Genomic DNA, 14,573 nt, shown 5'->3' on the forward strand with positions numbered 1-14,573 from the left:
CTACATGCTTGGCTAGGGATGTCGCGATATACCGGTATTGACGATTACCGTGATATTTAAAAAATTAAATATTGATGTTAATAATACACATATGATAATATTGTGTAAATAATCCAGTGCCTCTTAAATCATTTTATATATACAGTTATGGTTACAGACTCTCTCTCAAACTCCTTACACTCGTATTTTGAGTGTAATTCATTTGCCAAAGAGACAAAACGCACATTTTTTTATTATTGTCTATAGATTTGTGATAATATCGTTATTGTGAATTCTTTTGGACGCGATAATTGTGTAGTGAAAATCTGATATGACAGCCTTCGCTTGGCACACGGGAGAAGTTTCAGTTGGTTGCAATCTGCAACCTCACCGCTAGATGTCGCCAAATCCTACACACTGCACCTTTAACTGTTATTTGTGTCATTTATAATTGATAGTGGGTTTTTCTTGTGAACAGTACATCCTGAATTGGGGCTCCCAATTTCACTTAACATATTTAGATTTGTGAGAATAACATATATAGCTTATATCATCATAGAATTGTGAATAAAAAAAACTCCTGAACATCGACTTTTATCTAACTTAAAGGGACTGTTTGTAACTTTTTACACGTATAAATCTACCGGGTCGGGATCCCATGCGCGCTTGCATATGCGCGCTCGCGTGTTGCCGGAATCTCTGCTCCTCTGCCTGCTTGCCTTCACTCACACACCGCGTGCGTTCTCGCTGTCTCGCTCCACTTTTAGGTGCATGCGCGCTCACTACACACTGCAGAAGAGTTAGTAGCTCTGAGAATATTTAGTGAATGTACAGTGGACGTTTGTGCAGAAATAACTGCTGCAGCTCCTCCAGACCAGCAGAGGTTTTCCGTGTCTTGTGAAGTAACGGGGCTCCGCAGCGAGAAACGTTATTGTCTCCGACCGGGTGCCTGAGGGAGACACCGGCAACCGGTCGGAGACGATAACGTTTCTTTTCCTGCTTCAGCCGCGGAGGCTGAAGCAGGAAAAGCCAACACTACGATCAGCATTGATTCATGGAGAGACCTTCGTCTGGTCAGCTAACATTACTGCCGAGCAGGTGAAATATAGAGTGATATTGTGGTTTTAGCTGACGTGTGTCGCCTCACTGTTTTGAGCAATGCTGGTTCATCTCTATTTAGTTGACTTAACGGCCACAGGTGCCGCTGTTAGCAAGCATTTCTGAAAGTTACAAACAGTCCCTTTAACTTCGTCTCTTTTTGTCAAACTAAGTGCAGTAGGTTAATAAACTCGCTGTAAAGGCACTTTAACAGATTAGAGGAACTGTTAATCCCTGTAAAAGGACCCTAATGGTTTGCCAGGTGTTGTGAACCCCCAATATGCAGCCAGAATACCTGCAGGCTTCAGCTCCTCCTCTGCTGCTCAGTCACTGTGTCAATGGAGCACAGGCAGGCAGCAACTAGAGGGAGTACTGAGCTATTATTAGGGTATTTCTTATGCCCTTTTTTTTTTTTTTTTACATTACTTTCCTCCAATTTGCTGTGCGTAAAAGGAGTAATGTTTATTATTTACCTGGAGATTATGGGAGCTCTGAGGTGACAGTAGAAAAGCCTGTGCACATCGAGGTGTAACCGAAGGGATCAGGACCGATGGGAGGAGGAGGAGGGTTATTTGGGGATTTCTGAAGCCGAGCCTTCAGTCTTACTAAAGTAAACTGAACAGGTGAGCTACCTGCGATCCGCCCCTTGGCAGGTGGAACAAATAGCGGACCTCTCTGTCCTCTCCTTCGTCTTCCTCCATCCATCCATGTATCTATTCTTGTGTGCGCCAAGTCACGCACTGAGAACTGCGGGATATCGTGAATGTCAGCGTTCAGAGGAAAAGGAGAAGAAAGAGGTGAGTGAGTTTACTTCAGGACATAAAGCCTCTATTGTTTTAATGCTTTACGCTGTGATGCACCTGGAGTCACCGTGCGTAAATGTGCTGGTGCGGTGAATATTCTCACCCGAGTCTTATTTGTTTGAAATCCTTTTATCTGCAGAATTTAAGGGATGTTTTTCAGTGTAACCTTTTTCCACATCTGATGTGTGATCAGCCAGGTAACATGGCCTCCTTGGTCTCCTTTATGCACCCATAGCACAACAATCTCCAGCCAGCTCTCCAGAACAGGATCACAGCTAGATGTAGGGTTAGTGTAGGCAAGGCAGCTTTGTTTGTATAGCACATTTCAGCAACAGGGCAATTCAAAGTGCTTTACATAAACATTCAAGAACATTGTGACAAAGTGCAAAAGAACATTAAGACATAATTAAAACAGTTATAAAAACATTAAAGATTAGAAAATAAAAACAAGCTAAAAATTAAAGGTAGGATAGAAGCTAAAATAGATTATAACACACAAGAGTAAAAGCTCTAGTGCAGTATATAAGATCATTATCTAGTTTAATAAAAGGCAGCAGCAAACAGGAAAGTTTTAAGCTTTGATTTAAAAGACCTCATAGTTGGAGCTGGTCCTGCAGGTTTCTGGGAGCTTGTTCCAAATATTTGGTGCATAAAAACTGAACGCTGCTTCTGCATGTTTAGTTCTGACTCTGGGGACACTAAGCAGACCTGATCCAGATGACCTGAGAGGTCTGGATGGTTCATACCATAGCAGAAGATCAGAAATGTATTTTGGCCCTAAACCATTTTGTGCTTTGTAAACCAGAAGCAGTATTTTGAAATCAATTCTCTGAGAGACAGGGAGCCAGTGTAGAGACCTCCTTAGTGTAGTCTTATCAACTAGTTTGTAATCGGTATTTTTTTTATATGGGCATATGGGTTTTATTTAAAGTAAACAGTTTGTCTTCCTAGTAAACTACATTTCCATTGTTTTTGGTAAATCCATTAGTGTTCATCATTGTAGAATTTGGTTTGTATGAATGACAATAAATGTCGACTATCCGAGGATATTACATTTCTTATTTAATTTTTTTTTTGTCTGTATCATCAATCATAAATGTGTTGTTATAGATATCAGATTATTGATATCCATCCTGTTGTACAGCCTTACCCATTGCAGTTGTCTATAGTGCCTCATTTACAATAACATCTCAGTCTAATCTCAAATATTGTCACTGTATTTTATTTTATTTTTTAACAGGACTGGATCACTTTATCTGTCTGGCATTATAATACTGGACACAGTGGAATGTGAGTTGTGAGGTTGGTGCTGTGAATCCAACATGGAGGTGAGGAAGGATGGAGGAGGAGGGCCGTGGTCTTCTCCAGGAGCTTCTCCTGCTCCCTCCAACTCTGCCTGCTACAGGGGCTCCATCGTAGCCTTCATTTTCTTCTTCCTCGTTATCGGGGTCTTTGTAGGCCTGCTTATTGGTGAGTTTCACAATCATTCATTCATTCATTCACAGCTATTTAAACCACTCTGTTATACACCATTTCTAAATGGAATTATTCTGTAAGAAGAATGAACCATTTCTACTCTGTCGTCTCCAGCCTACCTGGCACAGGAGCAGCATTATTTTATGGAGACAGTGGAGCTGAAAGGTCTGAAGTATGATCAAGTTCTGCAGGATGAAGACTCTGGTTACTCCATAGTACTGACCTCAGTTTTAAAGTCCAAGGTTAGTGCAGACTGTCACCATGTTGAAAGCCCAATGTTTTCTTTAAAAAAAGTGTTAAATTGTACATTCTCCCATTCTTACAGATTAAAACTGTCTTCACTGCCTCATCGATATCACATCACTACGTTGATTGGAATATTGTTGCCTATGGGTGAGTGAAAGCTGAACTGAGGTAGATGATTTTATTCCAAGTGTAAAAAGCATCCAGACGATTAAACAAACAGCATAATCTGTTTCTTTTCAGTAACGTTAATGGTGACGTGATGGCAACATTCAGACTGGTCTTCAGGGTGTCCAAGATCCAGCAGTATTCAGACAACTTTGTTCAGGACCTGCTGAGAGCAGGACTCAGCTCAGTGATGCATGGGAAACCACTGGAGGTGCCAGAATTCGGAGAGATCAACGCTATCATCTTACTGGGTAGTAAAATTATACTGTCATCGGTTGATTGTCTGTGGTCCTACAAGTGGGTGTGTGTAGTGGGAGTGACAAAAATAGGCCACAGCTGTGTGATGCATTGTGTCAGGCTTCCAAGGTCCTCACAGGATCTAATGTTTGTCTTTCTCCTCAATCCTAGGAGCCAGTGGGAAGTCATTTTATGCAATTGGAGATGAAATGATAGGTGAGTGAATATGTAGACCCATGTTTAAGTGTGCCTACAAATATTCCTCCAGCATATGTTTGCAGCGTCTTGGAATGCCAAATGGGTTGTGTTTTTAATATCAAGGCAGATAGTGTGACATTCAAATTCAAATCACGGACATCTTATTACCCATCTCCCACGTTGAAATCACATTAGGAATGGATCTCTTCATGTAGTATGGACAGGAGGAATAATTACAGTGACCAATAACTCTTGCAATGTACATATGGGCATGTGAGTCTTGTGAAAAATGTGAAAGCTCTGTAATATTAATTGAATTGCACTAAAGCACTGCCATCCTCCTTGCACCTAAATACGTTATGTGAAAACGAATTACATTATAAGGACATTTTCATATTGTACCTCTCATCCTGACATTTTTCTATCATCTGGGCTCTCCAGCCAGGTGTCCTGACAACACCTTCACTTGTGACAATGGAGAATGCGTCACCAAATTGAATCCAGAGTGTGACTTCAGCCCCGACTGTGCGGATGGATCTGATGAAGCTCGTTGTGGTGAATGACTTGAAACTACTGCTGCCCTTTTAAGCCTCATTATTCAATTTTCTTTTTCAGTTGTTATTGGTAAATATTCTGGCACTGACGGGTCATATTGTAAATGTGAGGTTACTGAATAACCTGTAAGAAAAAAAAAAAACTCATCTCCAACTTAACCACAACCTTTCCCCTCAGCCTGTGGTACACGTCCCGCTATGGGGAGTCGGGTAGTGGGTGGTGAGGATGCTCGGCAAGGGGAGCTGCCGTGGCAGGTCAGTCTGAGGCTCCATGGACGCCACACATGTGGAGCCTCCATCATCAACGAACGCTGGCTAGTCAGTGCGGCACATTGCTTTGAGAGGTAGGCATCATTTCCAAGTCACTTAGGAGTTATTTGTAAATCTCCCAAGCAGTGACATTAACTATATTAACCACAACAACATTACAAAATTAAGGGGCAAACAAATTGTGCTATTAAGTCACTTGCGTGGATATATGACATGCATGTTTTAAACTGTTATGTCATCTTTTTCTTTTCTGTCTCTAGGGACAACGACCCCAGAGAGTGGACGGCCCTTGTAGGGGCCAGACTAGTGAGCGGTGATGAGTCAGAGTCCACAATGATTAACATCAAGTCGCTGGTTGTGTCTCAAGACTACAACCCTTCGACCACTGACAACGATGTAACTGTGCTGGAGCTGGAGACCCCTGTCACCTTCAACTCTTACATCCAGCCCGTCTGCCTGCCCTCCCCATCTCATGTGTTTGCCCCCGGACAGAACTGCGTGGTGTCAGGGTGGGGCGCACTACACCAGTTTAATGGTGAGTCTGCCTGCAGGAGTTACATCTCAACACATCAACAGATGAGGGCTCTTTTTTGTACCAAATACTCTGACATCAATTAGCTTTTAATATTTTGAGAATGATTATTTTTAGCTCTCAGGTAATTTTTTCCTGTAAGATGATAATGAGAAAAACAAATAACTTATAATGTGGATACAATAACTAAACAAGGCAATTAAATTTAATTAAATTATTGTAGGCATGTTGAAATCTGATCAGTATGAGTAATTCAGTTGTGCTCTTCTGCCATTCAGCTGAGGTGCCCCCTACACTGCAGAAGGCGGTGGTGAAAATCATCGACTCCAAAGTGTGCAATAAATCATCAGTGTACAGAGGAGCTGTTTCTCACAATATGATGTGTGCCGGATTCCTGCAGGGCCAGGTGGACTCATGTCAGGTCAGAGCTCTTACACTTGGTTCACGTAAGGCAGCTACAATAGCACAAACTATCAACTTACATTTTCTTACAATACTTTCTTGTCTTGGGGCAAAGTTTGTAAACACACACTGATGACCTTGAAACTATAAGTAGGGTCATAGTAACTGTATGTTAATACTGGTCCCACCCTAAAAATAGAGGCATGTAGGCTGTTGCTGTTATTTTCATCTCAGCATAACATGATGTGTGCTGTTCATTTTACAGTTAGAGTGAGAAAACATGGCACATTCAACTCATAGCACATTATATGGCAAACGGTCCAAAAGTATACAGAATTAAAATAATACATTCTGACAATTAATTTATCTAAATACAGAGATTTTTGTTTTCTTTGCTCAGCAACCCTGAAAGTGGTAGCGATTTGGTGCCCTGCTTTTGAAAATGTCTTATGCACTTACATGGAGACTTGAACCTCTGTCCCACTTGTTTGCAGCTTGTCCTTAATAGAATAGGTCATTGAATTTTCTAAACAAGGTTTCATTTATTCATCCATAAAATCATGGAAATTACAGTGCTCCCATCCTAGTCAATCCACACTGTGATTACCTGACATTAAACCAAACTTTTGTTTAAACAGGAAAGTCTTTCACATGACAACAGCACTGTGCCTAGTAACTGCTCTCTCATCAGAGAATCAGAAGTCTTGTGTTTTCCCTGCAGGGTGACTCTGGAGGGCCTCTGGTGTGTGAGGGGGCCCCTGGGAGGTTCTTCCTGGCTGGGGTGGTGAGTTGGGGTGTGGGCTGTGCCATGATCAACAGGCCTGGGGTCTATTCCCGCGTCACCAGGCTCCGCAACTGGATCCTAAGCTATGCAGATCCCAGCTTGGTCCCTGATTACTTCCAGTATGTTCCTCCTATGCCAGTTACTGTGCCTAATAATCCGCCAGTACCCAGGACCATAGCCATGGATGTGTTACCTGCACCGACACTACCTGGTAATGGCATACTGAAAGCAGCTTAATCAAGAGAAAGGGAAACGTAATGCAGAAATGCAGAAAAATAGTATCACAAATACTTGTGTGGTTTAACCCTCATGCTCTCTGTCCATCATGTCCTCCAGCCTTGAACTGCAGTGGAAACTTTCAGTGTAGCGCCACCTCCTGCATAGGCAAGGTCAACCCAGAGTGTGATGGCGTCCCAGACTGCCCCAACCAGGCCGACGAAAGAAACTGTGGTAAGTTTATATGTGTAAAGGAGTGCACATACTTGATTTAAAGGTATGGTTGGTGGTTCTGCTCAATTACATTTTTTGTTATATTTGTTGACATTACATCCCGACAGCAATCTATAAAATTGGACTGCCTGTCTTCCTGTGCAGAATCTGCCCGTGCACTTATTGCGCATCATCGGAGTCTTCCACAAGCTGCTAGCTTGACAGTTTTCAGTATGAATAATAGCCATGTTCGTATGATATGTTTGTGTTCATAATGATCATTTTGGGGGAGTGGCTTTGGAGGGAGGCCTGAACAGATGGACTGTCAGTGTTGCCGACTTAGTTTTAGTTTTAGTTAGCAGCTATTGCTGCTAGCTACTTTCATTGGAAAAGAGTTGGCAACACTGAGCTCGGTTTTTCGGTTGGATCATTTTTTAAATCTAGTGTACTCTTGCTAGTTTCTCAAGATTACCGACCCTACCTTTACAGGAAATGCTTCTGATGTGTGTTTTTTTGTTTCAGACTGCGGCGTACGTCCTGCGTTGGGCGCCCAGAGGATCGTGGGTGGAGTAACAGCTCGAAGGGGGGAGTGGCCTTGGATTGGCAGTCTGCAGCACCAGAGACTTCACCGTTGTGGTGCCACGCTCATTCAATGCAAATGGTTACTCACAGCGGCACACTGCGTCAAAAAGTACTGTGGAACCTGAACTTCACCACAATAATATTTGTTTATATAAAAAATAACTCCATCCAGAATGATACTGAGCCTGTCTTCATTTTTAACCCCCAGTGACCCAAGCCCCTCTGACTGGGCTGTGAGCCTGGGATCTGTGCTGCGCTCTGGGTTAGGAGCCCTGGTCATCCCCATCCAGAGGATTGTCATCCACCCAGCCTTCAATGGCACCAACATGGACCATGACGTGGCTCTGTTAGAGCTGGCAGTCCCAGCCCCCACGTCCTACACCATCCAGTCTGTCTGTCTCCCCTCATCGGTGCACCGCTTCCTCAACAATGCAGAGTGCTTCATCACAGGCTGGGGATCCATGAGGGAAGGAGGTGAGAGATGTAAAATTTTCCAGGAAGCATTAAACAATTGCAGAATAATGTTATATGTTATAGACATCATTATCCTCAGGGAATTTTAACAAGTGTCTGGTAAAAGCAAGAGAACATTGGAGGAGCATAAGCTTCCACATTATTATGATCCTTTGGTCTCAAAACTTATTTTTTTAAATGATAATAAGGATTTTTGTACAGACCTTACAGCTCCATTATTCCATCAACAACGCAATATGATATAAATAAGGGACAATGTACAGCGAGCTGGTCATTATTGTGAAATAAACCCCAACAGGGTGGTGGACCCCGACGCAAACCCCTGAAGGGGTTTATTTCACAACAATGACTTGGTGGCTGTACATTATCACGCTTATTACACGGCTACAAACTTATGAAATCAATCACTGGGCACAAAAACGCTCCGCCAGATTTCGACATCAGAACTGCGCCCATAGCAACGGTCTGTTATACATAGCAACGGTCTGCTATAAAGAAATAACAAACTATAGAACACCGTGATTGACCAATCAGAATCCAGTATTCAACAAAGCCGTGTAATAAAAAATGCAGTGAAACACTATCAAATGGTCTGTTCTAGGGCTGCAAATAACAATTATTTTCATTGTTGATTCATCTGTTGATTATTTTCTCAATTAATTAATTAGTTGTTTGGTCTATCAAATGTCAGAAAATGGTGAAAAATGTCGATCGATGTTTCCCAAAGCCCAAGATGACGTCCTTTTGTTTTGTCCACAACTCAAAAAGATTCAGTTTACTGTCATAGAGGAGTAAAGAAACCAGAAAATATTCACATTTAAAAAGCTGGAATCAGAGAATTCTGACTTCTAGTCTGTTCACACAGTATTTCTCACTTACCCTTTTGGTATGTAGCCATGCAGATCGTTTCACTTTTATCTGCTGAGCTTCTGACTTATCTACCACTGAAGCTCCTGCTGCTAAACCAGAACAATGGAGGAGAGTGGAATTTGGTTTGTGGTGCTCACAGCAGTAACAAAAGACATATTAAAAAATGCAACATCAACTTGTCTTTCAAGAAATGGTGTTGTAATAATATAATATAACTATGATTTTTTGGCACAGGTTCGTTGACCAACCTGCTGCAGAAAGCTGCAGTGAGCATCATTCAGCAGGCAGACTGCCAGCGGTCGTATGGAAACGTGCTGACTCCTAACATGATGTGTGCTGGTTACATGGAGGGAGGCAGGGACACCTGTTTGGTAAGATGCAGGACATTCTACTATGTGACCCAAATACCTTTTACACAGCCTGGAAATGGGCCGGACATCTGGCTGGTACCGTCTTGGCATCATCTGAGCGTTAAGATTGTGGACCAAGATTACACAAGTGCTCAGAGGCTCAGGGGAAATAAGGCCATGGTTGTGATAAATCTTTTTACAGTGGATGGTTAACCAGGTCAGAGCAAAGTAAAGTTATTCTTTAAAGGTTTCTAGGAATTGTCTTTGGAAAAAGTAAAAGCATATGAAAAATTCATGGTTTGAAAAAACTTGTTGGATATTATAATGATGGAGAAAACCAAGTGTTGCTTGTTCAGGAACATTGCAGCACTTGTGTGAGAGATGCTTATCTGATGGGAGAGAGTAGACTTTCCTTCCTAAAAATACAGAGCCCCCCTTCTCACCCGCTTCCTCTCTGTAATCTTCTTATGTAAGGAAACCCACATGCATTCCTGTCTCGGTCAAAGCACCTGGCATCTCAGCAGCGATCCAAGTGACATTCTCTTTGTACCTTACTCTTCTGCTTCCTCACTCGTCCTTAATCATTATTTTATTCTCCTTTTCATGCTGGAGACTGCGTTGCATTGAGGTTATTTTAATTTCTAACAAATTAATAAAAAGCCACTCTTTCTCCCCTCTCATTCAGGGAGACTCTGGAGGGCCGCTGACCTGTCGGGAGCCCTCTGGCCAGTGGTTTATTGCTGGAGTGACCAGTTGGGGACATGGATGTGGGCGAATTGGTTTCCCGGGGGTTTACACTCGTGTAACGTCTGTCAGGCAATGGATATCTACATACCTCCCTTTCTGAAGAGGCAAAAAAGGAGCTTAAACCGCAAAAAGATGATAAACCCAAATGGATTTTCCTGATAAAACTGTACTGTACGAGGACCAAAGTCATGCTAAAAGCCACATGTACATAGTTTCCACAGTATTGACCTGTGTGACCTACTGGTCATAGGTGCTGTTTGTAATACTGTGCAGTCATCTGGACTGGGACCATCCTCTTTCATAATGTACTGAAGAAATAAGGAGAATTCTGAACTGTGGCTTATGGACATCCTGCTAGCACATGCATGGTTTAAAGTATTTATTTCCGTTATTTATTTTCCTGACCGGTAAACTTACTGTGCATGGTGTATTTTTTTCATTTTGTGTGGGTTCAGAATATATGTGGTTCATTTATGGGTACATTTCCTTGTCTTTTTTGTAGGGCTGCCTCCTCTTAGTCAATCAGTCGACTAATCTGTTGTTTTGGTCTAAGACGACAAAGATTTCTTAAGTCGATTAGTCATTATTTTATGTTTTTTTCATGCTGAATTACTTATTTCCAAGGAACTTTTTAGCACATCTCTGGTAAACACCAGATTTCAAGTGGTGCTTTTGTGCGATTCTTGTGTGGAGAGCTGTAAAACACAGATGTAAGTGAGTGTAAGTCGACTTTCTTTGGTCGAGGACAGCCCTATTTTGTTCTTTTCTATTTTTTAGAAAATAAGACAAAGATGCAGTGTAATAATTGTTACTGAAAGGTGGGTTTTCTGGGAAAAATATAGTTCTGTATGAAAAAGTGGTGCTGGAATTAGCTTTAGAGGAATTTTAACTTGAGTTTGATAAACTCATGGTGATATTTCATTGATATACACTCTTTTTTGATGAGACACAAGAGAGGACTCTGATTAACAAGATTTATTGATTTTTCATAATGATCATTCCATTTGCTCACAATCACACTGCAAATAATGTTCACAAGCTTTTGTGGCTCTCACTTCCCTACATAAACTCAGCTGGGTAGGAAAAAAAGGATTTCCAGACATCTGACAAGCCGTGTACATACAGCTGAGAAAGGTTCAGTACCCCCCGTACAGCGAGGCAGACCCTGCTGAAACAAACCCACTACTGTGGAGGGCGGCAGATAGAGTGACAACTAGAAAACAGGTCAGACAAAACAGTTTTGTTCTCCAGGCGTACTTTGATATCGGACTGTTTGGAGGCTTGTGAATGTCAGGTTCACGGTTGTGAAAACACCAAGTCGGTCCTTAAGTCTTCCTTTTGATTGTGTAAGTAGGTCTTTTAGAGTAAAAGCTTGTTAAGGAAAGTCAGTGTTGTCCCTTAAGGGCTCCAGTTGTGCGGCTTGTTTTCTAGGCACAAATATTTAGTCTCTCTCTGAGCATCAACACAATGAAAAGAACAGGTATAAACACATACTGTTAGAATTACTCCAAAAAACAAAAGCTGTAGTGCTGCAGTTGACTGATGCAAGACTGTCACATTGCAACAGTACTTTTATTTTTAAACTGCTTATCCTATTCACACAGGGTTGAAACATTTCCCAGCATGCACTGCTCAAGATATGGGGTACACTTTGGACAGGTTGCCAGTCAGTCACAGGGCTAGCACGCACTTACAGACACATTCACACTTATGTTCACTCCAACAGACAATTTAGAGTTTCCAATTCTCCTCACTTATATGTCTTAACACACACAGGTGTAAATCACAGCTTTTTATAATGCATGATTACTTGTTAACCAGAAGATTAATTATTCATAATGACACAAAAACACAAATAATTAAACTTTGTAACTGAACTGTTCCTCAGAGCAAAATCAAAATGTCCACAGAGACATTGTTATGGCCAGAGTCCACAGGCTCTGTGAGGTATTGTGATGATGATGATGATGGTGTGCTGCTGCTGTGCACAGCACCTGGCCTCCAGTGGAAACACTGTGCTCCTCTTCGCTGTAAAGCAGCAGCCCGAGGAAGGGAAGGGTGACAAGGGGTGTTCACATGCGAGCTCTTTCCCTCTGTAATCTGGAGTTGTACGTTCGGGACACGGTGTTCCAGGCATCCATATATCGGTCCATACACATGGCAATACATTTCTGTGAGGAGAAAAACAGCGACATTAACACGATTCATGATCATTTTATTTATTTATTTTTAAACTTTATTGCAGGAGTTAACATAACTTTACATTTGCTTACATATGATGATGATGATGTTCATATTTATATCAATGTTTATAAACTGGGGGGAAAAAAATTCGGAAACTTGTGTTTGGTGGATTATTTCTCTGTTGTTACAATGCTAATTGGCATTGTATTATACATCGTTGGAAAGCCTGTTTATTTACTTTCACAATGATGTCCAACTTGTAAGGATCGCGCATTTGTGGGATGACCAGCACAGCTGATTATGTGGGTAACTTTTTTTTCCCAGTTTATATTTTATAGTGAAATTAGAAAAGATAAAGAAATAAAGAAAATAACTGAAATGAAAACAAGGAAAAGATTAAGGATAAAAGTAAATACATAAACAGAAAAATTATCTTTTTAAAGGCTGCAACTAACTATTTTCATTGTAAATCATTCTGCCAATTATTTTCTCGATTAATCATATGATGATGATGTTCATACTTACATCTATGTTTATATATTTTATAGTGAACAGGTAAAAATTATGAGTCTTTGGAATATAACTCATCAAAAACTGGTGAAAAGTGCAAAGTACAGGACTTAATGGACATATTCAGATTGCTTGTTTTGTCTGACCAATAGTCCAAAACATTCCCTTCACTATCATAGAAATCAAAGAGAGCAGCAAATCTTCACATGAGGTTATCATAGATGATCAAAATTACAGATTTTCTGTCAATTGACTATAATCTCTTTACACCTGAAAGCAAGCTGCTCATTATGGCCCAGCACATACCTGCTCTGAGTTGTCCAGCGTGCTTCCAGGTTTACCTATGCACTTCTTAAAGCATTTGTCTGTCATTCTCTGAAACACAAAAGTTTGTTATGGGTTATTAGTGACAGCTGACAGTTCACAACATCACCCGGTGAGTATTTAGCTGATGTTTTATAGATGAAAACACTCTGAGACGTCTGGTTTAAAGGTAAGGCACATCTGTACAGTCAAAGGCTTTAGGACGTTACATCATGTCAACAGCATTTCAATGACTAGCTAGCTGAGTTACTACTGTTTGAGTAATGTTTCATTAATGTGGTGTAATATCAGTGACAATATCTCAATGTAACGTTGTGAGAGGACTGATAAAGGTGCTCATATCATCCCCAGTGAACGTTACTGTATTTAATGTTACTCTTCCACTCTCTAAGTTAAGTTTGTATGCTCGTCTTGGTAGCTTAGCAGCGGTGTCCATTGGTTACCTGCAGCAGCTCCTGAGCGTTAGCCACCGCGATCTGGACCTTCACCTGCTCCATGATCGTCCCGGTGTCTACTTTACCACCGGATCCACCTCCACCAGCCGAGAAGTCTGAACCGAACCCGTCCATTATCTACCGGAGTCGTTACCGAAAGCTGTAGCGTTTATCTGTCTTCTTTAAATACACGTGTGGACGGACGGCTACAGCAGCACGGTTAACAGGCTAGCGTTAGTTTTGGATGCCCTTGACTGCGGCGGAAATCTGTATACGTCACTTCCGTAGAGCGGGGATTCCGATATGGGAAGTGTAGTTTTTGGTGAGCGGACAGAACTACAGCTCTTTGGCTCCTTTCCAGTGGCTCCCTGTGGGTTATTTTAAAGAAATAGTGGAAATGAACAACTGCTTTTTTTGTTTACATTTTCATTTTTATTTCTCATTGTTGTAGATCTATAGTACAACGGTACTATGGAGTATTAGGGTCACGTGGAGGGGGAAAAAAAATCTGAGATTTAGAGAAGTTTAAGAGAAAAAAGTCATATATATTATGAGAATAAAGTCAAAATATTATAAAGTAATAATTTTACGTGTTATTTTCTTTTTTTCTCGTAAAGTTATGACTTTATTCTCATAATATTACGTTTTTATTCTCGATATATTACGACTTTTTTCTCGTAAAGTTATGACTTTTTTCTTGTAATTTTACGACTTTTCTTCTCGTAATTTTACGACTTTTTTTCTCGTAATTTTACGAATTTTCTTCTCGTAATTTTACGACTTTTTTTCTCGTAATTTTGCGACTTTTTTTCTCGTTATATCATGACTTTTTTTCTCGTAAATTTATGACTTTATTCTCATTATATTACGACTTTTTTCTCGTAATATTATGACTTTTTTCTTGTAATTTTACGACTTCTTTCTT

The 14,573-nt window shown here is 41.0% G+C and overlaps 2 protein-coding genes across 2 annotated transcripts; one reads left to right on the forward strand and one right to left on the reverse strand.

Moving 5' to 3' along the window:
* The first annotated feature begins 1,292 nt into the window (after positions 1-1,292).
* On the forward strand, positions 1,293-12,040 carry tmprss9 (transmembrane serine protease 9). The gene is made up of 16 exons (XM_037770666.1): positions 1,293-1,874; positions 3,121-3,350; positions 3,471-3,598; positions 3,682-3,749; positions 3,843-4,018; positions 4,176-4,220; positions 4,644-4,757; positions 4,935-5,100; positions 5,287-5,561; positions 5,837-5,979; positions 6,682-6,955; positions 7,081-7,194; positions 7,696-7,864; positions 7,964-8,229; positions 9,334-9,470; positions 10,135-12,040. The coding sequence occupies exons 2-16, from the start codon at positions 3,203-3,205 to the stop codon at positions 10,294-10,296; spliced, it is 2,385 nt and encodes a 794-aa protein (XP_037626594.1). The 5' UTR covers positions 1,293-1,874; positions 3,121-3,202; the 3' UTR covers positions 10,297-12,040.
* Positions 11,157-13,931, reverse strand: timm13 (translocase of inner mitochondrial membrane 13 homolog (yeast)). The gene is made up of 3 exons (XM_037770667.1): positions 13,658-13,931; positions 13,197-13,265; positions 11,157-12,367 (listed from the first exon to the last, which is right to left on the reverse strand). The coding sequence occupies exons 1-3, from the start codon at positions 13,781-13,783 to the stop codon at positions 12,269-12,271; spliced, it is 294 nt and encodes a 97-aa protein (XP_037626595.1). The 5' UTR covers positions 13,784-13,931; the 3' UTR covers positions 11,157-12,268.
* Between the last annotated feature and the right edge of the window lie 642 nt (positions 13,932-14,573).

This window comes from Sebastes umbrosus, chromosome 5 (genome assembly GCF_015220745.1).
Source record: "Sebastes umbrosus isolate fSebUmb1 chromosome 5, fSebUmb1.pri, whole genome shotgun sequence".
NCBI classification, from domain to species: Eukaryota; Metazoa; Chordata; class Actinopteri; order Perciformes; family Sebastidae; genus Sebastes; species Sebastes umbrosus.